The sequence below is a fragment of the Sinohyriopsis cumingii genome, chromosome 5, assembly GCF_028554795.1.
Source record: "Sinohyriopsis cumingii isolate HCF-2022 chromosome 5, ASM2855479v2, whole genome shotgun sequence".
Taxonomy (NCBI): Eukaryota; Metazoa; Mollusca; class Bivalvia; order Unionida; family Unionidae; genus Sinohyriopsis; species Sinohyriopsis cumingii.
In genome coordinates this window covers 71,573,000-71,598,489 of record NC_142965.1, presented here as the reverse complement: position 1 = coordinate 71,598,489, position 25,490 = coordinate 71,573,000, and the positions used below count along the sequence as shown (strand labels likewise).

Genomic DNA, 25,490 nt, shown 5'->3' with positions numbered 1-25,490 from the left:
CCACAAAATACAGAAAGAAAAACTTAATATTTTGGACCTGATTTTTTTTTTTTCAACCCAAAATTCGCCCATGGTCAGAATCTGATTTTGTGTCAGGATTTTAGACTTTTTGGCCTCAGATCTAATTCAGACCAGTCTGAACTGCACACAGACAGATGAACCATTGCAAAAAGTAGGATAAGATGGGCATTTGGAATAAGGAGTGGTCTCAATACAAAAATGATGGGCCAATGAAAAATGAAGTTTCTAACACAACTAGGCATTAGGTAAATGGGAAATCACTTGGAAGTCAATGTATTAGGATGTATGCAGAAGTAGCCGACAAAATGTGTTTCCCACTCGCATTTCAGGCAAAAACGACAAAAACCTCCAGCAGTTAATGGGTGCATTTTGATGATGTCACCAAATTTGAATATTCCTTGCATATTTAATTACTTGTGCATCAACATTGCACATAAATTACAAATTTAGCCATTCCTTGAAAATTTGTAAAAAAAATTCTCCAAAATCCTTGTTAATATGGTCACTGCAGTGGCTATCTTGAAAATCTTGCTACACTACTTCTCCTAGATCACTGTCGTATCAACATTCTGTTTTCACCAAAAGACTTATTATGATGACTTATTGGTCCTAAATGGAAATGGTGCCAATCAGATATCCAATATGGTCACCATGGCAGTCAGCTAGAAAATCTTGTTATTGTTGCTTCGAAATGGTAAGATGTCTTCTTGGTCCAAAATTAATCAGGTACTGATCTGAAATCCAATATGGTCACCATGGCAGTCAGCTAGAAAATCTTGTTATTGTTACATGTACATCGAAATGGTAAGATGTCTTCTTGGTCCAGAATTAATCAGGTACTGATCTGATATCCAATATGTTCACCATGGTGGCCATCCTGACAAATCTTATCATTACTCTTAAGTGAAAATGAGGGTTTTCATAATAAGAGGTCTTGTGCTGTCTGATTGGTCCTAAACAAAAATGATGCCTCCTAATGATGTGTACTTGGTCCTAAATGAAAATCATGCCAATCTAATATCCATTATATCTGCCACAGTAGTTACTTTGTAAACCTTGTTATTACTATAGAATATTAACAATACTTCTGACACTCAGCAGTTAAAAGGAAAAAATGGTTTTATCTTTAATTCCTGGAGAAGAGCATCAATCCCTTCGAGGGACTCATCTTGGGATTTTAACTAAAATTTATATGAATATTTATCTTGATACAATCTTTTCAATCTGAAAAGAAAAACAACTCTAAATGAGATCAAGTGCCAAGGAGAATATGGGGCTATCACTAAGTAGAATATGGGGCTATCTCTAAGTAGAATACGGGGCTATCTTTAAGTAGTATATTGGGCAATCTCTAAATAGAATATGGGGCTATCTCTAAGTTTCTAGAATACAGGGCTATCTCTAAGTAGTATTTGGGGTTATCTCTAAGTAGTATATGGGGCTGTCTCTAAGTAGTATAAGGGGCTATCTCTAAGTAGAATATGGGGCTGTCTATAAGTAGTATTTGGGGTTACCTCTAAGTAGTATATGGGGCTGTCTCTAAGTAGTATAAGGGGCTATCTCTAAGTAGAATATGGGGCTATCTCTAAGTAGTATTTGGGGCTATCTCTAAGTAGTATATGGGGCTGTCTCTAAGTAGTATAAGGGGCTATCTCTAAGTAGAATATGGGGCTATCTCTAAGTACCTATAGACTTTAAGAACACATTCCACTCTTGTTTCAACAGATTTCATTAATCAGAGCTTGTTCAGTTTCTTTTGATATGCAATTTACATCATTGACTCGGGTGCTGGCTGATTAGCTTTGCTCAGAAAGATGAAGTTCTTGGAAAATGGAGGATGTAGGACCTATTTATTAGCGTACTTGTTCCTTTAAAACTAGAATTTTGTTTTGTTTAATATTTCCAGTTTTATATATATTACTGTTAATTCTCTGTTCTCCAGAAATTTATGTACAAATCAACATGCTATTTTTTTCCAAACCATGAACATGGTATTTGATATATGGGAAAATTGCATACGGTTAAATTGAAGACATTTTTGCAAACTGACCACAAAACTAAAAAAAAAATGTACGGTGAAAATGAGAAAGATTTTGTAAACTAATAACATTTCCAAAATTAACCAATGTGGAAACATGCCACACACACACACACACACACACACACACACATGTTGTTGTTGTTGTAGGGTTTAACACCATTTTTTTAGCACAACATAGGCTATACATGGCAGACAGTATAAATGGTGGAGGAAGAACCCGGGGAAATCCCCAGAAAGAACCAACAACCTACGAGAAGATATTGGCAAGCTTTCTCACTTACCCACATTAGTCGAGCACCGAGACTATATGAATTTTGTTGTCAAAATATGCTTCACATTAGGAACTGCTTGCTTCATATTCATTTCCTGCAGTTGTTTGCTGGGTGTTTGATAACCACTTAATTATGCATCAAGGAAAGCTTAGTGAATACATTATTTACTAACATTCTTTATAAAGTGTAGTAACACTGGTAACTGAATAGCCTACTGCATGTTCTTAATGTTACAATGAAGTTATATATATATATATATATATATATATATATATATATATATATATATATATATATATATATATATATATATATATATACACACACACATACATACATACATACATATATTAACTATGTTACGTACGTACGTACATACATACGTACATGCATACATAAGTTGTATGTTCTATTTATCCGAACTTTTAATATTAAAATGAAAACCATGTCGTAAACAGAATCTTAAATGTGTCATGATTAAATATTAAATTAATGATTATTCAAGCTTTTGCTCACCAAGACGTGCAGAAACTGGAAAGTGTTTTAGCTAGTTTCATCAATTCATTATTAAATCATCATCCATTGTAGATCCTCTGTATTTAGAGATTAAAGAATTTTGTAACATAAATTAATATATCATCATTTTTATGTGTTTGCAGTTAAACTTGATTATAATTGAGTATATACGGTAATAACTCTTATTCTTTTTCACACCATGTAAATTAATTGCCCAAGGTTGTAAAGAATCTATCATTTGGTAATGCTTTAATACTGATCATATCAAAAATGATGTGAGATATAAAGCCCATGATGTCATAGAATAAATACCAATTTGCATCTTTTCTTTTTAACAATATGGTACAGTAAGAACTAATTTGAAATACCAATGTTTTGGAAGGCCATTTTGATAGATGGGGTGTGCTGTCTCAAGACCAGTTTCACTACAAATGGCACATGCAATTTAACACATTAACTGACCATACGTCATATTATGTAACATTAACTGACTATAATAAATGATATATAACATTAACTATGTTACACATTATATAACATCAACTGACTATAGTGTATACCACATAACATTAACTCACTATAGTAAATACTGTATAACATGTTACATACTACAGTGTATATATTAACTGACTATGGTACATGCTATATTAACATTAACTGATGGTGATACAGTGTGACCCGCTATAGCATGTTCCATTATAACACAAATTCGGATATAACACGGTCGAGGCGTGGCTCCTGAAATTTTATATACATGCATATTTCTCGCACACACAAAAAAAATAAAAAGTTTACTATCATTTTGGGGAAGAGATCACGCATGAATAATACAAGAGGATTTGGCATGGCTCCTGAAAATTTATATTAATTTTTCTCATACACAAAAATTAAAAGTACAAAAAATAAAGTTTGAAAAGTTTATTCTTGCATCGCGTAGGGCCTCGCCAATGTTGCAAACTGCGATTTTATTTTCCCTATTTGGCATCAAAATATACCATCTGGCAATTTTTTTATTGCCGACCTTGTATATAAAACCATTGGTTTAAAGTGGAGGAATTTAGAGGCCCCATGAAAGGAAGCTCTAGACTTGATATAAAATGCACTGAAATTTATCTATTGTTACATAAACAAATTCTTTGTCCATATTGACAAGCCTTCTTAACAGTGCATTGTATCATAATCCACTTGTGTTGACATTGAGCATGAGTACTGTATGTTGTGAAATAATTAAAAAAACTTGTTGGTCTATTCAGTAGGCATGGAGGAACTATATATACAATTGACCAAATGACAGCCAATTCCTTTTATAGAAATGTATCCAAATAAAATAATTTGCTGAAATTTCAGAGAAAAACTTACCTTTGAAGCACGAACTGTTATGAAAATATACTAAGCAAATGGGAAAAAAGAGTCACAGTCATGCAGTATAATTATTTGATGTTGTTGCCACAATAATAAACAAGCATTTCTTTGGTTCTCCAAAGCTGGCCTTTAGCAGTGACTTCAATATTGCATGCACCTTTCATCAAAGAAAGCTGACTACAATCTTCAGTAAAAACAAAAAACTTTTCTTCAAGCCACACCGGGACTCTGGATAGATGTGGGAGGCAAGCGCACCAAGGCAACACGGGTGAAAGCGTTTCCGATGATGCTGAGGAGGGAGATGCCCCAGTAGTTGTTGCAGTCACTATGGTCTCCTTTGTTCTTGTACAAAGTGGCGATGTTGGCATCACGCATGTCCTGGGGATATGTCCCTGTTCCCAGCAGAAGCAGAGGGCTGGAGCAGTGCTGATTTCCCGCTCTTGAGGACTTAGGTGAGGACTTAGGTGGAATGCTATTGCTTCCAGGAGTCTTCCCACAGGAAAGGCCATCAATGGCTTTTCTGAGCTCTTCCAGGGTAGGCGGTGTGTCTAGTTCCTCCTTGACTGGCAGGTCTAGGATGGCTTCCAGGGCGAATATCAGTGATGATGTTTTGGGTTGCATATAGCTCAAGATACTGATCGACCCATCGCTGCAGTTGTTTACACTGGTCTGTGATGACTTCACCCATCATGGACTTGATGAGGGTGGTCTTGGAGGTGTGGAGGCCTGTCACCTTCTTGATACCCTCATACATTCCTCTTGCATTCCTGGTGTCGGCAGCTGTCTGTATACTGGTGCAGAGGTTCAGCCAGTAGGTGTTGGCACAGTGGTGGGTGGTCTGCTGGGCATTGTTCCTGGCAGTCCTGACGGCTTGTAGTGTACTGGGGCTAGGTACAATCTTGTATGCCAGGAGGGCTTTTCTCTGTCTCAGTCATGGGCTCTATCTTCTCCCAGGTGGTCTCATACCAGTCAGCATTTTTGCACTCCTTCTTCCCGTAAGTAGTGATGGCTGAGTTGTACACAGAATCACAGAGGTAGAACCACTTGGAGTCAATGGCGTCATCAGGTATCGCTTTGGTGAGAACTTTCTGCAGTTTTCTCTGGGTTGCTTTGCACAGCAGGTGTTGATGCGTATGCGACCCTTCTTCTTGGCGTGGTGCAGCTTCTTGGGCATTATTCGCACCTTGCTGGCCACAAGGGAATGGTCCATGTTGAAGTTGGCACTGTGGTACTGCTGGTGAGGAGGACACTGGCTAGTTCTGCATGCCTGGTGATGATGAGGTCTAGCTGGTGCCAGTGGCGTGAACATAGGTGTCTCCATGACACCTGGTGGATCTCCTTGGATTTGAAGAAAGTGTTGGTCACACATAGGCTGTAGGAGCAGCACATCTTCAGCAGCTGCTGACCATTCTCATTGATCTTGCCCCTTCTGTGAGAGCCGAGACATGTTGACCAGGCCTCATGGTCAGCTCCCACTTTAACACTGAAGTCTCCTAGTAAGTAGAGACCTTCATTGTTGGTGATACTGGATATTGCCTGATCCAGAGCCTTACAGAACTTGTCTTTCTCCTCGTGGGTGGAGCAGAGGGTTGGGGCGTACATGCTGAAGATGTTGACTGGGCCTGAGGCTGTTGACAAGGATTCTCTCAGTACCTGATGATGGAGGTTCAATGAAGGTGACTAGCTTGTTCTTTCCAGCAAAGCCTACACCGTGCTGCCTAGGTTCATCTGAGGGCTTCCCTTGCCAAAAGAAGGTGTAGTTGGCTTCCCTGATGGTGCTGCTGTTGCAGTTCTCTGTAAATGACATCAGTCCTCCATGCATTGTCGATCTGCTGTAGGTCAGCAGTCAATCTAGGACACATGGTACTGATGTTCTAGCTTGCAAGACAAAGAGCTGGAGTCTTCTTATTTCTTCTTTGAATCTTTCCTGGTGTGGAGTATGTAGCCCACTTGTCGAGATGGTTCTCTAAGCTCCACACACATAATGAAGCAGGCAGGCCATGGCAGGCAACACCTTAATGACTGGGGGCTGCCCAGCTTGAGGCGGGTGATAGCTGTCCAGTGAGACATGATGATCTCTCCCACCGTCAGAAGTAACCCCTGGCCCCAATCTCTACGCCAATTGAGCTTTGACTTAGAACTGGTAATCTGCTACTTCCCATGTTGTCCTCTCAAGTTGAACTACGAAGCCTGGGCAGGGTGGTATGGTGAATCAGCTGTTGCCCATGCAGCAGATCCCCCCTTTCCACGCAGCTGGTAGACCCAAGAGAACAACTAATGCCAATACAGCTTGGCACCAACGGTGTCACAGGAGTTGCCGGAATGATGTTGAAGTAAATGTCTCACTGCCTTAGGGTCTCGGGATTTTCTGTCGGAGTTTACTCCCTTAGCCTTTCCCGTGAGTGGGTATAGCTGCAAGGCAGCAGAGGTTTGGAATCAAAGTCTTCCTATTCGTAGATGAACTACTAAACAAAGTTTACGAATCCCATCTATCTGAAGCAACTGGTTTTATGGTGCCAGGGGCCTGCCTTCACCCCTTCTTCTGTTAGTGGAAACATGGACCTCCAGACTTCGAAGCTAAGCCACTCGCGAAGGCCAGGAGCTGGATTTTAGTTGACAGAGGTGATCAGAGACACAAGCCATATGGGGCATTTCTGGAGGGGTGTGGCACTTATCTCCCACTCACACCCTGGCAATGTCAACCTTGGACCATTAACTGATGGTGGCACATGCTGTATAACATTGACTGATGGTAGTACATGATATATAACAATAACATCTGGTAGTACATGCTATGTAACATTAACTGACTATGGTACATGCTATATAACATTAACTGACTATGTTACATGCTATATAACATTAACACTGGTAATACGTGCTATATAACATTAACTGATGGTTCATGCTATATAACATTAACTCTGGTAGTACATGCTATATAACATTAACTGACTATGGTACATGCTATATAACATTAACTGATGGTGATATATGCTATATAACATTAACTGATGGTGGGCAACCGCTCCAGTGGCCTAGCAGTTAGAGCGTCTGCCTCAGAAGCGGGAGGTCATGGGTTTGAACCCCGGCCGTGTCATACCAAAGACTTACAAAAATGGTACTAACAGCTGCCTCGCTAGGTGCTTAGCATTAAGATGTTAGTGTTAGGACTGGTCTGCTTGGTGTCAGAATAACGTGTCTGGGTGGGACATCATGCTACATGTCTGCAACATGATGACCCAGTACTAGACATCACTGTAAACTGCCACACTGCAGACATCGTAGCGATATGACTAAAAAATTGCTAAAGCTACGTTAAAATTCCTAATAACACACACTGATGGTGGTATATGCTATGTAACATTCAGCCGATGATGGTATGCTCTTTTGATATTCAGCCAGTTACGATATGCACTGAACCATATTAGATCAATGCTTCTTATGACTTGGTTGAATGCAGTTAAGGTGTACAATCATTAGCTCAATACAGTGCTATTTAATTTTTTAGAACTTTACTTTTAATTGGCAATATAAAGCCATATTATTATGCTGGAATACTGTTAAATATTAATTAATACATACAGTACGGTGCTATTTACATTTTGTTAGAACTTTTAATTGGCAATATAAATCCATTTTGTTATGCTGGAATACTGTTAAATATTAATACATACAGTACAGTGCTATTTATATTATTAGAACTTTACTTTTAATTGGCAATGTATAGCCTTTTTATTATGCTGGCATGCTGTTAAATATTAATACATACATACAGTACAGTGCATACATTTACATTAAAATGCCATGTTTTTGTGAAATATGGATATATGAGGGATCTTAAGCCCTTAGTTCTACTTAAGTGTGAGGCTATTTATTTCATTGAGGCTACTTTGTAATCGTTCTATAAATAATACAGCAGGGATGGGTGGGGGCTATTTTCTCATTTTGCATTCAGGATTGTCATTTTTCTGTGTTGATTGTTTTGATCATTTTTCTAAATGTTGATTGTTTTGATCATATTCTTGCACTTGTCAACTTAGTTTCTCCTAAATGTAAAATCATATCAGCTTGGGGTTTTCACTGCATATCTTCCTGCAGTAGTCTAGTTTAAAGAAAGGAATGGTATTATCAGTTCAGTTTTCCAGTAGGCCTCCGTCCCTTTGAGAGGCTTGCTTCTCATGATTATATCTGATGTTTATATCTTGATTTTCTTGATCTTTAATAATGTTTTTGCATTTTTCTTACAAGTGTTGTTTGTTTGATGTGACATTTCAGAATCCAATTCATGTTCGTAGTCGTTCTGACATTGTACAACCAGTTACACCAGTCTATAATGTCGGCCTCACAAGGCTGCCATCAGATAGAGCTGTAAGTCTTTCATGTGTCAACAGTAAACATATACTGCAGTGCATGGCCATTAATACAACGAGCTTTACGTAATTGTAATACAATCAACCGCCTCCATTAAAGTAATTCTAATGAAAGTATGGGCATCTTTAACATGTATTAACTGCTCCTGAGCAAGGGTTAATATTAGACTCTCTTTTCAGGCTCAGACTACATTCACAGAACCGCCCCTTCTTACCGTATTTCATGTAATTTTTTGTACACAAATTTTTTTTTTAATTTCAGTGTGCAACAAATTACATGCAAAATAAATAATTATCATTTTGTGGTACTAACCATATACGAAAAATAAAGGCATCATACCCGAACAAGTTCTATGGAACAAATGCTACTCAACAACTTAACACTACAAACATACAAAATGTATTTTCAGTCTCATTCTGCTCAACTCAAGAATCCAATTGCAATGAAACTAAATGTACGCAAAAAGATTTTTGTTTTGTTTTTAGTGAGAGAGAGATAGAGAGAGCATAATGTCTTAGTGTGCAAGCTCATCTGCATTTGGAGTGTATTTCTTTATAGCTGTTAAGTTGTGTAATGTTGGCAAAATGATTATGATGGCCTGAACATGTATGGGTATTATTTATTGGTAAATTGTACGCAATGATATGAGTCTATGTTGGCAAGAAACAATTTGCAACTTGTATTCTTACAGCAGCAATGACCTCATTATCAAATTGCAATAAAAAATATAAAAAACTTAAAAACACGTTTTAGTTAATGCACGTGATTATGTCTGTGTGTGTGTGTTGTGAGAAAGAGAGAGAGAGAGATAACAAAATTTTGTCAGTGTACAAGACTATATTTATTCAGGGCAGTTTTTTTTTGTAGCTTTTGCAAAGAAGAAAAAAGATATTTTCCAGTTACCTGACAATTGTCATAATCCTCATGTATTAGGACACAACTATATTCCATTATCAACAAACACCTCTAAATCAACAATTTGTTCTTGTTTTAATTATAATATACATTGTTACAATAACCACATAGCTATGCCTTGTTATTTACATGCTAATTAAATAGGTTTAGAGCTTTGGTTATTCCAGTTGAAACCAGATAAGAGGGCAAGATTTGACAGAAGAGGTCAAATCAGCAAGGCTGCCAGTTGGGAAATGAAGCTATCTTTAGGAAAATGAAAATCTGTCAATGTGCTATTGAGGCCATTGTCCGTACAACAGATGTTGTAAAGACCAGAGATCATACACATTACTTGTTATTCGAATGCGCCAAAACAGATAACAATAGAGGGGTATATCGTAGAATAGATTCATTATAAAATGTTAATTATATCCAAGTCATAAGAGTACAAGCACTTAAGATTGTATATGTATGAATCGATTTAATGGAGTCCATAACTTCAAATTGACAGTAGAAAATGACATTTTTTTTAATAATTTATTTTTGTATGACTACATTGAAACAATAACACTAGTTCTTTATTGGTCTGTGGTCTTCATTTGAACATGTACTCATATAATTTTTGTTGGATAAGTTAACACCACAGAGCTTCCAGACTCATTTTAAAATGCACATGGTGTTTTGCTTCGGTGACAGACTTAATAAGGAGAACTAATTAACGATAATTGAGGATTATGTTCTGTTGTTGTAATGGGGTTTAAGGCCATTGTTCAACACATGATAGGCTATACATGGCGGCCGGTATTAATGGTGGAGGAAGAACTCAGGGAAAACCCTAGAAAGAACCACCGACCTATGAGAAGCCACTGGCAAGCTTTCTCACATACCCACATTAGCCGAGCCTGAGACTCGAACCCACGCAGACAGAGGTGAGATGATGGCAGTGATCGGTAACAGAGAGCGCTTTAGACCACTCGGGGCCCCGGATTATGTTCTGTGAAGGCTTTTGTCCAGTTGTTAATAAACACCAGTGGATATTGTAGTGACCATAAGAGAGCTTATGCATCAATCATTGTATTTTCTCAGCAACAATTCATTATCAATTTTTGTAAAAACAAAATGGCTATACGGTATCTTTGATCTCTTTGGCAAATGCAAATCTTCTTAGTAGAAATGTTATGTCCAATAACTTTAAGGATTTTTTTAAAAAATACAGAGTGATACAATCATTTAAATAATTGTTAGTTTGATAACAGGATTGTGTATGAAAAATTAAAGGATACAAAAAATACATGAAATACGGTACATCTAGTACCAGGCTGAATAGACTTGCATCTGCTTGTTAACAGTGGTCTTGGGCTTTATAAGTTTAGTTTTTCTCGCTGTAGCAAGGTTATGGATACATTTATACCTTCTTCCATGTATTCCATTGTAGTTTTGCACAATTCTGACAATGTTTATGTGAATGACTTATTAATAAAATTGCTTTATTGGTGGCAGAGTTGAATATTATACCCACCTACATCCATATAATGAACATGTATTCTCTTTGAAATATGTACTGTTAGTTTCAAGCTCAAACAAAGTTAAGAAATGAAATGTTGGGATTCTGTACTCGGAACAAAGACTGTCACAATTTCTGTGATTTTTGTCAAATTGGTTTCCTGTTACAGCTTGTCTGATTTCCTAGAGTCACTTGGACTACATGTATTATTTCAGATTTAGGAGTTCTTGGCCTGAATTGCAGTTCTTGTACTTTTCAATTTTGAGAACACAGAGCCAGACCCTGTTTTCAATAAAATTGCAAAAGATTCTTCTCAAAATGAAATTTTACATTATCATGCTTTATAGTACTTAAGACAGTATCACAGTTGTTTTCAGCAGTAGAGATAGGAGAGGAGGCAAAATCATGTTTTAGTCTTAAAATTTGATACATGGAAATGTGGCAAAAGCATGCAGTGTTGCACTGGTCCATCATTCAGTGCATCTGTTTACAAATATAATCAATTTTTATTTCAGTCACTGTGATCTGGCATTTGTGAACAAATATCATTGCTAGTTCTTCATATTCTAAAATGTTTTCTTAACTGACTTATTTGACTTGTAATATTTTTACTATTTCTGGGACAAAATATTCTATCCAATAATTATTACCATAATAAATTTGTCCAGCCATGGAGATGTATTTGACAAGGATTACCGCAATAAAAACTGTCCAGCTGTAATAGATTAAGATTACCACAATAAAAACTGTCCAGCTGTAATAGATTAAGATTACCATAATAAAAACTGTCCAGCCATGGGGCTGTAATAGATTAAGATTACCATAATAAAAATTATTCAGCCATGGTGCTGTTTTTGATAAAGGTTACCATAATAAAAATTGCCCAACCATGGGGCTGTATTTGATAAAGGTTACCATAATAAGAACTGTCCGGCCATGGGGCTGTAATAGTAAAAGATTACCATAATAAAAATTGTTCAGCCATGGTGCTGTTTTTGATAAAGGTTACCATAATAAAAATTGCCCAGCCATTGTGCTATTTTTGATAAAGGTTACCATAATAAAAATTGCCCAGCCATGGGGCTGTATTTGATAAAGGTTAATATAATAGAATTGTCCAGCCATGGGCTGTATTTGATAAGGATTACCATAGTAAAAAATTTCCAGCGTTTGGGCTGTATTTGATTAGGATTACCATTATACAAATTTCTTATGCCTTGGGGCTGTATTTGATAAGTAATGGCACATTTACATGAGTTTGTATGTTGCCATTTCATGCTCTCTGCTTATCTACATTATTCTCATAAGATGTTTGATGCTTGCCTTTAAGAGGTGCCTTATTTCTTAGTCCTACACGTTTTCCAATGTAAAACAGTAATGTGAATATTTATATATATTCTTTGTCCATTTTTGTTGGTTTCCAAAAATGCTATGGATGATATTCTTGTATATTTTTTTATATTAATCTTATTTTATAAATATGAAAGAAAATTGGTTGTCGACTTTGACTACACCATTATTTTTTTCTTTATCTCTTTAATCTTAGGGATAAGAGATGGGTTTTAATTTTTGTTTCTGAACATTTGTTTCTCTTGCTCAAGATATCCTCAATATACAACGCTGTTGATATGTATAGCTCTCCCAATTACAGTGCATTGCGTAATGTGATTCCAGATTAACACAATACTACTATTGCCCCCATGATGAAAGTCACACCAGTTTATAGCAATGAGTTGAAAGAAAACAAGGTGAAATTTAACTTAGATTTAATCACATCTTCATTTCGTTTAAAAACACCATTATTTTAATAAATTTGATAATGTAAACTGTACCTGTATACTATACCACCATTTGGTATATTATGCTACTCTCGTTATTTTGCAGTTTTGTACATATCTCGAATCTCACTATAATGTAATTCGGAACATAATGTGATCAGCGATTGTGTACACTGACTACCGAGTTAAAACAAGGGAGAACTGTACAACTATTACCAGGATCATCTTGACTTCAGTTTTGTTTTTAAAGCTGAATGATGTTTAAATGTGATTTAAATTTTTTTACTGAACTGAGTGTACATTTTATGTGCTGTACCATCAAGTGAAGAAATTTTCAAAAGTTTTATCAGTATTTAGCACCATTTTGACTGCAACTCTCCTCTTTCATTCCATGTTCAGGAGGAAAAATTCCACCCTCACATTCAGGATTTGTATCGGACACAGTCTCATGTCCTCAAGGTAGATTTGTTCAGTGCCTCAAAGTAGATTAGTTTTTGGCTAATTGTGTTACCCTCTTTAAATAAGGTCATTATTATTATTATTATTTCTTAAGCAACATACTGATCCTAGGGTGGAATTTTCCTGTCCTACATCAATGAATAACAAAGGATTCTAATAATCTATCACCATATATATTACATGTTGGACTGTTTGTAAGTCCAGTGAAACTTCCCTAATCCAGACAATTCCAATGATTTATACCAGTGACCAGTAGAAAAATGTATGACTAGTATTAGAATGGTTTTAACGGAACTAGACTACATGGCATGTTTAGAAAGACCACTAGTTTAAAAATTGAGTGGCTTAGAGAAGTTTCACTAATTATAGATGTAGGAAATAACATATTTTTTTACTTTTGAATTGCAGAATGGAATGATTTAAATTTCTTCCAGAAGTGAAAATTTCTGGATATGTATTCTCAAAACTACAATATCAAGAAAAAAACTGGAATCTGCAAGATGTTAGAAGGATCATTTGGGAAGGAGAACTGTTTTACTTAGCAGATGCATGTGCATGATGAATAATAGCAACTCAGGAGATGCTTATTTGGTCATTTGAAATCCTTGTAGAACTACAACAAGCCATTAATAATGTTACAGATGTAAAATTCTTCGTTTTTAGAGCAAGTGAACTATCTTGTTGGACTTTCAGAAATAGTTCTTGTGTGAATGGGAATGAAGGTAGTTCTGTAAATTGTGAAATAATTTTTAAAGTTTGGAAGCAAAGCACTGACTATGGGATTCAGCATGATTTAAAGTGTTATCAGCTGTAATCTTGATCTTAACACATGACCCTGTCACATGTGTTTAGAACACTTTATAGAGAATGACTTTTAGTATAGTTGTAGATTTTAACACCATTTTTTCAGCACACGATAGGCTTTATATGACAGCCAGGTGGAGGAGGAACACAGGAAAACCCTTGGAAAAACCACCAACCCACATGAAACAACTGGCAAGCTTTCTCACATACCCACATCAGTTGAACTGAGTCTCGAACCGATGTGGACAGAGGTGAGATGTAAGTGATCACTAATCCACCTGGATCCCTCCCTCATATTATAAACATGATATTGTTGTGATGGTATGATAAAAGGGTCTCAGAATCATGCAACATTTGACTCACAATAATATTACTGCTGCAATAAATTCCATGTGTAACATATATACATATGCCTAATTGTGAACAGTTTGACTAAGACCTGCTATTTCATAATGCACTAACAGACAAGGTCTGGTTCTAATTGAAATCAAGAGCTACTTAACAGTAAGCTTAAAGCTTTTTTTTACTGCCAAGGGAGAAGAAAAATTCATTTAGAATACATTATCCTTGCACCTGGCATAGCTCAAGAATCATTCAGGATATTCTGATACATTTTGGCATTAACATTGTCTCATATACAGTAGAACCTGTCTTGAAAGACCACCTCTTTTACCAAACAACTTTGGTCTCTCAAGACAGGTGGTCTCTCATAACAGGTCACAATGCTATATAATCAATAAATTTGTGCATTGAGAATGTGGTTTCTCAAGACAGGTGGTCTCACATAGCAGTGGTCTTTCAAGACAGGTTTTACTGTATCAAGATTATCTTTTGTCTCATCTACCTTATTATGGATAGAGTTCTGACAATTGACAGTTAACTTGATGTCTTCATATAGGATTTGATTGTTTCCTGCATAGCTAAAGAACTTAACAGCAGATTTTTCTTGCAGTTTGGTATGAACTTTGGTTAGACTTGCATATTAAATTTGGTCTGCTTTGGATGTGGGTTCACCCCCCCACCCCCGCTGAATCATACCTAAGATTTACAAAAAAGGTACTGGCAGCTGCCTTGCTTGATGCTCAGCATTAATAGCTTAGTATTAGGACTGGTTGGCCAGGTGTCAGGATAATGTGACTGGGTGGGACATCATGCTACACATCTATGGCGTGATGCACCAGTGCTAGACATCACTATAAACGGTGACACTGCAGACGTATCAATATGACTGGAAAATTGTTACGGCTATGTAAAAATCCAAATCACATATACACATGCATGTTACATTAGTGGGTTTAATAATGTCTAATCAATTTTTGACAGAGTTATGCCCTTGTTGGGCATATTCTTGTCTTTATTTGGGAACTTGGAATGTTGCCTGCAGTCAGCATAGCTATTGAGAACTATTCCACAAATTCAGATAGTTTGGCAAGAACATTGTCTCTTACACCTTGATGTGCATCTTATGGGTTTTGTCTTGCCACACCATTTTGCACAGAGTTGTGCTCCTTGTTGTTGAACTTCATATCTTTACATTGGCTGCTGCTTGTGATCATCATTACTCAAAAACCATTCAGCATATTTTGCAGTATGATGCAAGCATTGTTTCAATGTCATCTACATGATTTGATCAGTTATGTTGATGTATTAATTGATCAACTTTCTGTGTTAACATTTGCATGGGATTTTGCTTGCATTGATGAGACCTTGAAGGAGCTGGGTTTTTTAAGCATTCCAAATCATCACTTAGAGAGGTTATGGCCCATGAATGCCCATCTTCTCCCAACTTTGTTTCCCAACAAAAGTTCTCTGTTCAAAACCCTACAGAGCATACTGTAATAAAAATAACTATATAATAATACAATAGGGACTGTAAGATTGAGTTTATTTTTAACAGATTTACTTGATATTCAAAGACCGAATTGAAGTTTGCTACAGACAGGTTTTATCAACACTGAAACTTGTCCATAAAGCACAGTCAAGGAGATTTTAAAAATGCATTCTTTGTGGAGATATGCTGTTGTATATAGACTCTTAATATGACATTGTGAGATTCATCAATGTTTCACTCTATAAGCAGGTGCCAATATGAAGTGCAGGTGCCAGTGTGTCAGAGGTACTTCATACAAAGAATATGTTAATTTGTGTAAAATAACAGACCCATTGTCTCCTTTATGTGTCTGATTGTGGAGTATTTTTGCATATTTTTTTCTTCTCTTTTTTTCTTAATTTTTGCTCATCAGCTCCCCTTGTTTTCTGTAGCCTGGCTTTTCTCGACCTAAGTCCCAGTACGATTTGCCCAATCAGGCCAACTTTGCACAGGCTAACCAGCCTAGACAAGGGGCTGAGTCCCCATACAGGCTGTATGTAAGTAAATTGTTGCATCCCAATTTTGAACTTGTGTACATGTATCATAACACTGCATGATGTTTTCTTTGTATGGTATTATTTATTATATATAACCCAACCCTTGCATGGTTTAGGCTTCTTACAAAAAAATGTGTTGTTTTCCCATACATTGTGATCACAACTTGACCTGTCTAACAATTTTCCTTACAACATTATTCAAAAGTACTGCTGTCCTTCACTCTTAACACTACTATTTCAAACCACATTAAAGAATAAATTTAGCGAATTTACAAGTGGAGAAGGTAGGTAAGAAAATGTAAATTATAAACATTAAAATCCCTTTGGTTTTAACACCTGGGATTTCTCAGTCTCGTATTTAAGATGTAACATAAGTTTTCAGTTACTGTATATGTTCATTGATAAGTTATGCCTGATGATGCCCACCTGTACTTTTAGAAACAATATTTGTTAAATATACCCACACATAAATCAGACACAACTACAGACCATATAGATCTCGTTGCATAATATGCTGGCAGATTATGGTGTATGTTTTATTTGTCCCACATGTTAGTCCACACAAGCTACGTAAACCCAGATCTGCTGGCACAGTACTTGTTGTTTGTTGTACTGATGAGTTCTAAAAAATTTCATATATTCAGATTTGCCATCTCAATATCTGTGTAATGATTAGTCTAAAACTGCACATACCTAGGTCGGCCAGTGACAGCACATCCAGGTCTATGCTGATTAAAATTGTGTCAGTCTTATACATGGCTATATATGGTATCCAAGGGATCTTGAAGGAGGTAGCATCCTATGAATTCTCATAAATTAAGAAAATGAAACACTAGATTGACTACTGTAATATTTATATCCATTGTACATTAATGTCCAATAAAGCATTCATATCCTTAAATTATGAAAGGATCTTTCTTTCAGTTTAATAATCATTAAGTCAGAAAGTCGTGTTGCTAAAATTTTGAACTGGGAAAACATCTGCTAGGGTGCCAAGATACTGTCTTTACATAATATTGTTATTAATATCAGTTATTGATCGATAATAAATGGAACAGATTGTTTGGAAAGGTTACGGTCCCATAGTCAGTAAGACCATTTTTCTGAATGTACCCACCGCAATCGAAACCTTAATTAATACTTAACCTCTGAAATCTAATTGAAGTACCCCCCCCATATTTTTGTACTAACCTCATCCCCACCCCAACCATTGTTAAATGTTGTCAGCATAGTTTTGTTTGCCCATAGTATATTGTCCATGCCTTCAGTCCAACAGCATAATGAAAATCATGCTCATCTTTCTTGATGCATATCCAATGTAATGATGTGAGCAATAGTCATGCAACTTTTCAGGTACCCCAACTTTATGTACTGTGAAGATGCTATGAGATATGAGTTAATTGATCACTGCTGATGGTTTATGACAGTATTGTGTTGAGCAGAATTGAAGACACAACCTTGGCAGATGTCGTTCAAGAAAACAAAATAGGAAACATTATCTGTTAAGCCATTTACTGTGAATTAATATTTCCTTATAGGCATCATATTTTGTCACTTTGCACACAAAAAAAGTCTATTATTGGTATTTATTTGTAAATATAATGAGGAGAGAGAACCTGTGTCTTTACAAATTGGTCATTAATAAGTTAGTGGTATATCACAACCATGAAATGTGTGAATATTGGCACCCCTTGAATAGAAGTGAATTCATGGTATTGTGAGAAAGAGTGGAATGAGAACGAATAAAAAAATAAAGCAGCTAATGATGCCAGGTAGGATTTTTACAGATTGTGTATTGTTACTTCACTGAATATTTGTCAGTTGTTTTTCACCGTTGAATTTGACAGCATATAGGACCTCACAGGGGTTGATATAACACAGATTTTTCCACTGGCCAGCAGGGCCAGCTAATGTAGATATCAGCTGGCACTGCTGAAAATAAACTGTCACTCCCAGTGATATATAGATTATAACTTAAGCAAATGTATTAGATGATGTGTGCTGTGGCTGTCGATATTACAACTCCTGCCTGAAAAGCCACAGACCAGCAAGCCAGCAGCTAAATTGGCCCATGAACTGGTCTGTTGTTATTGGTTTTATTTGAATTATATTAAATAAGTTGAGTAAACACATTTGAGGTTGTATGTATTACACAGCCACGACTACTTTGCAGTAATCAGTGGTGTTGTTGATTGGCATTGTTTGGTGTTATGTTACAATGTGAAGAGCCAGTTGCATAATGTAATGTTATGACATCAATCATTTGAAAGCATTTCATATTAGAAGCCTTGTTCGTTGTAAGAGACTCTTTTAAACGTGCATTAATGTAAGTTTAGCCAGATATTACCATTTTGTATAGTGCAGTCAGACCACATTTCAGATATCTTAACCAAACTCCTCAAATTTTGTTTCTTTTCCAATTAAACAAGTTCATCCAGCATTCATCCCACTTAATGAAAACATAAATTATTACAATTCCATAAATTGTACAGATTCAAAGTACTTGCTGTAATTAGTTATGTCACAAGAAAATGCGAGGCTTTGAATTTATTTGTTTCATATACATTAATAATGTCTCTACCAGAACTCATTTACACTTCAAGACCAGCTTCATACATCATAGACCTAGATCTGCTGTTACAAACTGCATAGACCCAGATCTGTCCATGTAGTTTCAGATTGGATCTAACTTAAAAGGAAGTATTTATGATAATTCTTGTTTAAGTTTTATGCGTGTTCATATGATTTCTGGGGGTGAGAGCACTATGCATGATATCTCCTGCTTATGATATCCACTGTTTGTATTGTGGACTTTCTGTACTCTGTTATATATATATATGAAAAGTTGTACTGTGTAGTGTGTGTGCTAATACAGTAATAATCAAATGCATTATACATGTGTACATGTGCATGGCTTTCATGTATAACAAGGTTGGTTCTTCTTTATTTTTCTTGCAACAAAAGTTGTTCTTGTGCATAACTGGTGCATATATAAAAAAATGAAAGTAAAAAAATATATGCTATCAATACTTGCTTAAAAGCCAAATGCAGATGCAAACACCAAAAGGCCCAGATCTGCCATTGCATAATGCGTCAGCAAATCTGGGTCTGTTTAGCTTGTTTGAGTAATCACAAGAGCAGACAAATAGACCTTAATTGTTCAGCACATTATGTGATGGTAAATCAGGGTTTATTTTATTTTCTGTTAGACTTGACTTCTAAGCAAGTATGAATGGTACAGTGTATATGTTCTTGGATTTTTTTACCTATATTTGATGGGGAAAAGTTAATACACCTCTCCCTCCATTACTTTTGAGCTGAGTATCAGTAAACATCAACTGGGGCATAGGTGATGCTTCACGGTAACTAATATTTTTTGAACTTGGGGTAATTGGAGGTGGGGAGGGGTGACTAGTAATTGTTGTTGATACAAGAGATTTACAATCTCCTTTATACTGCACAAAATATTCACACAATTGATTTAATATTTATGGATATCAGAAGAAACAAATTTAAGTTGAAATTAAGTTAATGTAACTTTTATTACAGATTAAAATGGCATGTAGTACTTATACTTTCATGTATTGGTAAAATTGGTTTCTTCACTTTTAAAATTTTGACATGTGTATTTTTTGTAAACATAATCATCAATATATTTGTTGTGGTTGATTCCTGAAGATAGTGATTCTAAATTTCACATTGTTAATGGTGCATGACAGTGAACTAGTATAGTCCAATATTTTGTACAAAATAAAAACAGTTGGCACATTGCAGATACATGCTACAGGGACATTGCATCTGGATCAACAAGAAAAAATTGGCCAAAAAGAAAAGGAAAGACAAAATTATGTTTGTTTGAACTTCAAAGATTATTTTTAATGTGTTTCTGGAATGTCTTTTGAACGAGCTGATTGAAAGTGAATTACATGTATACAAAAAAAAAAAAATAAATTCTGTGACAAAATTTCTTTAACTGTTTTTCATTGTTGCTACCAATAGGCATTTCCCAACATTTTCATTGATTGATATTTCATGATATATTTTATTTATGAAGAAAGTATTTTTGTTAGAGACTGTTTCAGAATATACGGTTTGTTATTACAACTTCATGCTTTGGATTCCATATCAAATTGCATTAGTTGCCTGAGTGATAAAAAACCCAATAGATCAAGATTTCCTTTTCCAGTTTTGTTCATGATTGTTAAATGTTAGCAAATCTGATTCCATTTTTTGCCATTTCTGTACCAAAAAAAGATGGGATCCTGTATGTTACAAACAGGTTCACAAGTTAATATCATATGCTAGAATGAGGGAGTGGTGTGTGCATGTTTCAGTCTAGCGCACATTTTTCTTTCAGATCAGATGGAATCATGTGGCTTCAGTGAAAGACACATTATGCATTTCTCTAATGTCGTCCAGTAATGCTTTTCAATTATCTAACGCAGACGTATAAAATTTGTATCTATCATAAGTAACTTTAGTTTTCAAATGTCAGTCTTTTTTTCAGCTTTTAAAAATAAAAGTAAATGCTTGTTCGCACATTTTATTCTCTTGTCTAACAAGACATTTTTCAATGATAAATTGTGATGCATCTATATTCCAAATAAATCACTGACACTGTTACTTAATTTTGTTAAACAACATCTGTCTGGGAAAAAGGTTTCTTAAGCTTTAGTACTTCCTCACTGTTATAATGTTTGTTAAAACTGACTTAGTAGGTCACAGAATATATGTAGGTGTTTTGTTTTTAATATTACTATTAAATAAAAAAAATTGGAGCCATTACCATACACTCCTAATGAAAGTCACTGCCTTGTGATGATGTGTCTTACAGTCAGGTGCCATATAGTGCAGGAATACTGCAGACATTTTCAAAAATGTAGAGTTTTTTCAGACAAATGGACAATTAATGTGTGAGATAGAAAATTTGAAGCTCAGTTATGATTGCTCAAGGGAATTGACAGGGATCATCAGGATTGAGGTACTTTATACATTGCCACCTGTCTTGAGAGACCACCTGTCTTGAGATACCAAATTCTTAGTGCATAGATTTATTGATTAAATAGTGATATGACCTGTCTTGAGGGACCATTATTTTTTGTCAGAAGGAATGGTTTTTCAAGATTGGAGGGACCATTATTTTTTGTCAGAAGGAATGGTTTTTCAAGATTGGAGGGACAATTATGTTTTTGTCAGAAGGAATGGTTTTTCAAGATTGGAGGGACAATTATGTATTTGTCAGAAGGGATGGTTTTTCAAGATTGGAGGGACAATTATGTTTTTTTCAGAAGGGATGGTTTTTCAAGATTGGAGGGACAATTATGTTTTTGTCAGAAGGAATGGTTTTTCAAGATTAGAGGGACAATTATGTTTTTGTCAGAAGGAATGGTTTTTCAAGACAGGTTATGCTTCCTATAATATTGCTGTGCTGTTAAATAATGACATCGGACCATGACTGTCCCTGTCTGTTAAAATGACTGTACCTATCAGTTAAAAGGGCCACTTTATATTGAGGGGATGTTAAATAATGACATCAGACCATGACTGTACCCGTCTGTTTAAAGACTACTTTATACTGGGATGGTTTTAAATAATGACATCAGACCATGACTGAACCTGCTTGTTTAAAGACTACTTTATACTGGGATGATTTTAAATAATGACATCAGACCATGACTGAACCTGTTTGTTTAAAGACTACTTTATATGGGATGGTTTTAAATAATGACATCAGACCATGACTGAACCTGTTTGTTTAAAGACTATAATGAGGTGCTGTTAAATAATGACATCAGACCATGACTGTACCTGTCTGTTAAAAGACCACTTGATACTGAGGTGATGTTAAATAATGACATCAGACCATGACTGTACATGTCTATTAAAAGGGCCACTTTATACTGAGGTGACGTTAAATAATGACGTCAGACCATGACTGCACCTGTCTGTTAAAAGACCACTTTATAATGAGGTGCTGTTAAATAATGACATCAGACCATGACTGTCCCTGTCAGTTAAAAGGGCCACTTTATACTGAGGTGATGTTAAATAATGACATCAGACCATGACTGTACCTGTCTGTTAAAAGACCACTTTATAAAGAGGTGCTGTTAAATAATGACATAAGACCATTACTGTACATATCTGTTAAAAGGGCCACTTTATACTGAGGTGCTGTATGGTAAGGGGTTACTGTACATTGTACAAAGTCAATAATTTCATAAGGATGTCTTATGCTAAGCTGATATTTTTAAGGAATATACCTCTAATTTAAAAATCAAAGCCTTGAATGCAGATTCCTTTAATTAAGCATACCATTGCAAAGGAAAATGCCATGTTTTTGGCATTTAAAAAAAAAGGGAATGTAATAAGTTTTAAAAAATATGCATTCATGGAAATATAAAAATAGAAACTAATCAATTGCAGTGGAAGTAATACATGTTCTTTCATACTTAAATTTATTGAAACGTAAAGCTGTAATGTTAACAGTGGTATATTGGGGTTTCTTTCTATAATAATCTTAGCAGTTAACTTACATTCAGACATTTTTGTCCTTTCAGAACCCTCCTAGACCTACTGCTCCCAAGCCACCACGCCCTACTTCCATGGGGGAAGATCCACATCTGTCCCCAAGCCTTGTCAATACACTAATTCCTCTTCTTACGCAGGTCAGTATTACTGTATTTAGCTTAAATTGTTTACATATAAGTAGAAATCTATTGTTCTCATTATGCAGATTTATTGAATGGTGTGAATGGGTTTACTACAAAAGCTTTCTTGGCTACAGATTTACATAAATTGTATAAAATTAGGAATTAACTTTTATCATCAAGCACACATTTATCATTTCAGAAATATGGTTAAACACGGCCGGCCTTAGGACAGTTGAACTGATTTGCCCAAATCTGGCCCCATGCTCATGGGGGCCATGTGCATTTGTAATTTTTAAAAATGTATCTAATGAGAGAATGTAATTTTAAAATGATAGAACAAAATTTTAAGTTCAGTATCATATAATACTTTTTTAACAGTTTTTTGAAATGTATGTCATAATAAATTATAAGTAAATCCAGGGTCTCTGCAAAAATGATCCAAATTGGGCCCCAATTTTGCTAAAGCCGGCCCTGTGGTACAGATGATATTTCAGCCTGTATATATGCAGTTCTACAAGAACATTGTATTATTGCACTTCTTTTGGGGTTTTGATTTTAATTTAAAGTGGTTTCTTACTGGAAATTTCATGTGTAAGCTTTGAAGCATTGTCTAACTCACAATCAAGTAACTAGACGTTATAGTTTAGATTCCAGACCAAACCAGCATGGATTTGTATGTGTCACCATAATTATTATAATGCACTGTTACACCCATTTTTATCTCTGTGTTTGGTAAAGTTTCACATTTCAGTGGCTTTTCAGGCACACTGGGGGCATTTAAACAGGAAGTTGCCAGCTTTAAAGCAGTGCTTGATTGGAGAAATTACAGAATGCAACAGTTGTACATGATATCTAGCAATGGTTGTATCTAGAAATTCATTTGCAATCCATACCAGTGTTTGTAATATATAGCTGTGAGATTACATGTAAATAGTCATTGATGCCATCTTCAAATGCATAATTGCTTGTTAAAGCTGCTCATCAAAGGATTTTTGTTTTTTCAGGTATTCAGACTATTATTTTGACACCATGTCTTATCAACCTGAATCATGATAGCTATTTTCATATGCCTGCCATAAAATGAAGTGGATTATGATGGCATTGTTTTATATGCCTGCTGTATGACAGAGTGGATTATTATGGCTTTTTTTAAATGCCTCCCATAAAGAAGGAGTGGCTTGTGTTAGAATAGTGTTCATATTTCTCTGGAGCTGTTAACCAGTTTGGTTTCTGCACAGTAGTTTGAACTGTCCACCATACACAGTCAACAGACCAGCATTTGGGACAAGGAACATTCTTTCTTTTTTTCTGGATTATGAACTCAAAGGTCAAGGCCATTGTTGATGTAACAAAACAAAATGTTTCTGCAAAGTATCTCATGTTCTCCACAATTTATTTACTAGACTTAGTGAATAGTTTGCTGTTGGTGTAAGAAAAAATCGAAATGATTTCAGGGTCAAAAGGTCAAAGATCAAGGCCACTGAGCAAAAGAAGTCAAATGGTTTCTGTACGATAACTTGGTTTCAACACCATTGACAGTTATCAAACTTTGTGAATAGCTTGTATATGGTGTAAGGGAAAACCTTATTGATATCAGTTGCAGAAGGTCAGAGGTAAAGATCACTCTGAAAGAAGGAAAATGGTTTCAGCACAATAACTCAAGTTCTCTGTATTTACCAAAGTTTGTAGACGGCTTCTGCTTGGTGCTGGGAAGAACCATATTAATTTTGGAGTCAGTAGATCAAAAGTCTAAGTCACTGTATCTGACAGAATACAGCACATGGGGTAAGGAGGAAGAAGCCTATTGATTTTTGTGTTCAGAAAATGAAAAGTCAAGGCCACTGTGACTGAAAAAAGAAATGTTTTCTGCACAATAACTTTATTTCTTCACCACATTTCTGAAACAAGCCATAATCCTTATCAATTTTGGGGTCAGATGATCAGAGGTAAAGGTTCCTGGCTGAAAGAAGAAAAATGTTTTTTGAAGATATGTTTAATTTTCTACATGGAGTACTATCAGACATGGGATAGGCATATTATGTGCCATTTATGGTATACTCTTGTTATCTTCTGGCTTGAAGGGTGGAATTTCAAGTTCTCTGTGCCTTACAGCATATTATGCTTTCTCTGTTATGAAATATAGTTTGTATTTCTCATAGTAATAACAAACTGTATGGTCTTTCAAAAGTAATAACAAAGTATGTATGAACTAGCCTTTCATATCAGTTTTATTTCTCATGAAAGGCAACTAAAATTTAGGTGAGTAGACCGCATAGTATTTACTTCCCTTAGATATTGCTTCCTCCAATATTGAACATTTAAATAACAGAAAATGCATTTAAAAAGGAAACTACCTCATTAATTCTTTCAGTAATGTTTCAGATGTCAAAATAAATTCTCTGGTGTCATATAAAGTGAAGGAAATTTAGAAAATACTAGATTACT

General features: G+C 35.6%; 1 protein-coding gene across 8 annotated transcripts in view; it reads left to right on the top strand.

The window, feature by feature from the left end:
- LOC149799417 (serine/threonine-protein kinase 24-like) overlaps positions 1-25,490 on the top strand; it is a 120,223-nt gene that overhangs the window by 81,305 nt on the left and 13,428 nt on the right. For 3 of the 8 annotated variants that reach the window (XM_089958767.1, XM_089958761.1, XM_089958763.1), the window contains 2 exons: positions 16,288-16,392; positions 22,953-23,060. In XM_089958767.1, coding sequence (XP_089814893.1) covers positions 16,288-16,392; positions 22,953-23,060 — 213 coding nt within the window. Of the gene's footprint in view, positions 1-8,490; positions 8,584-16,287; positions 16,393-22,952; positions 23,061-25,490 lie in introns of all 8 variants that reach the window. The other 5 variants (XM_089958760.1, XM_089958759.1, XM_089958764.1 and 2 more) reach the window with 3 other exon arrangements.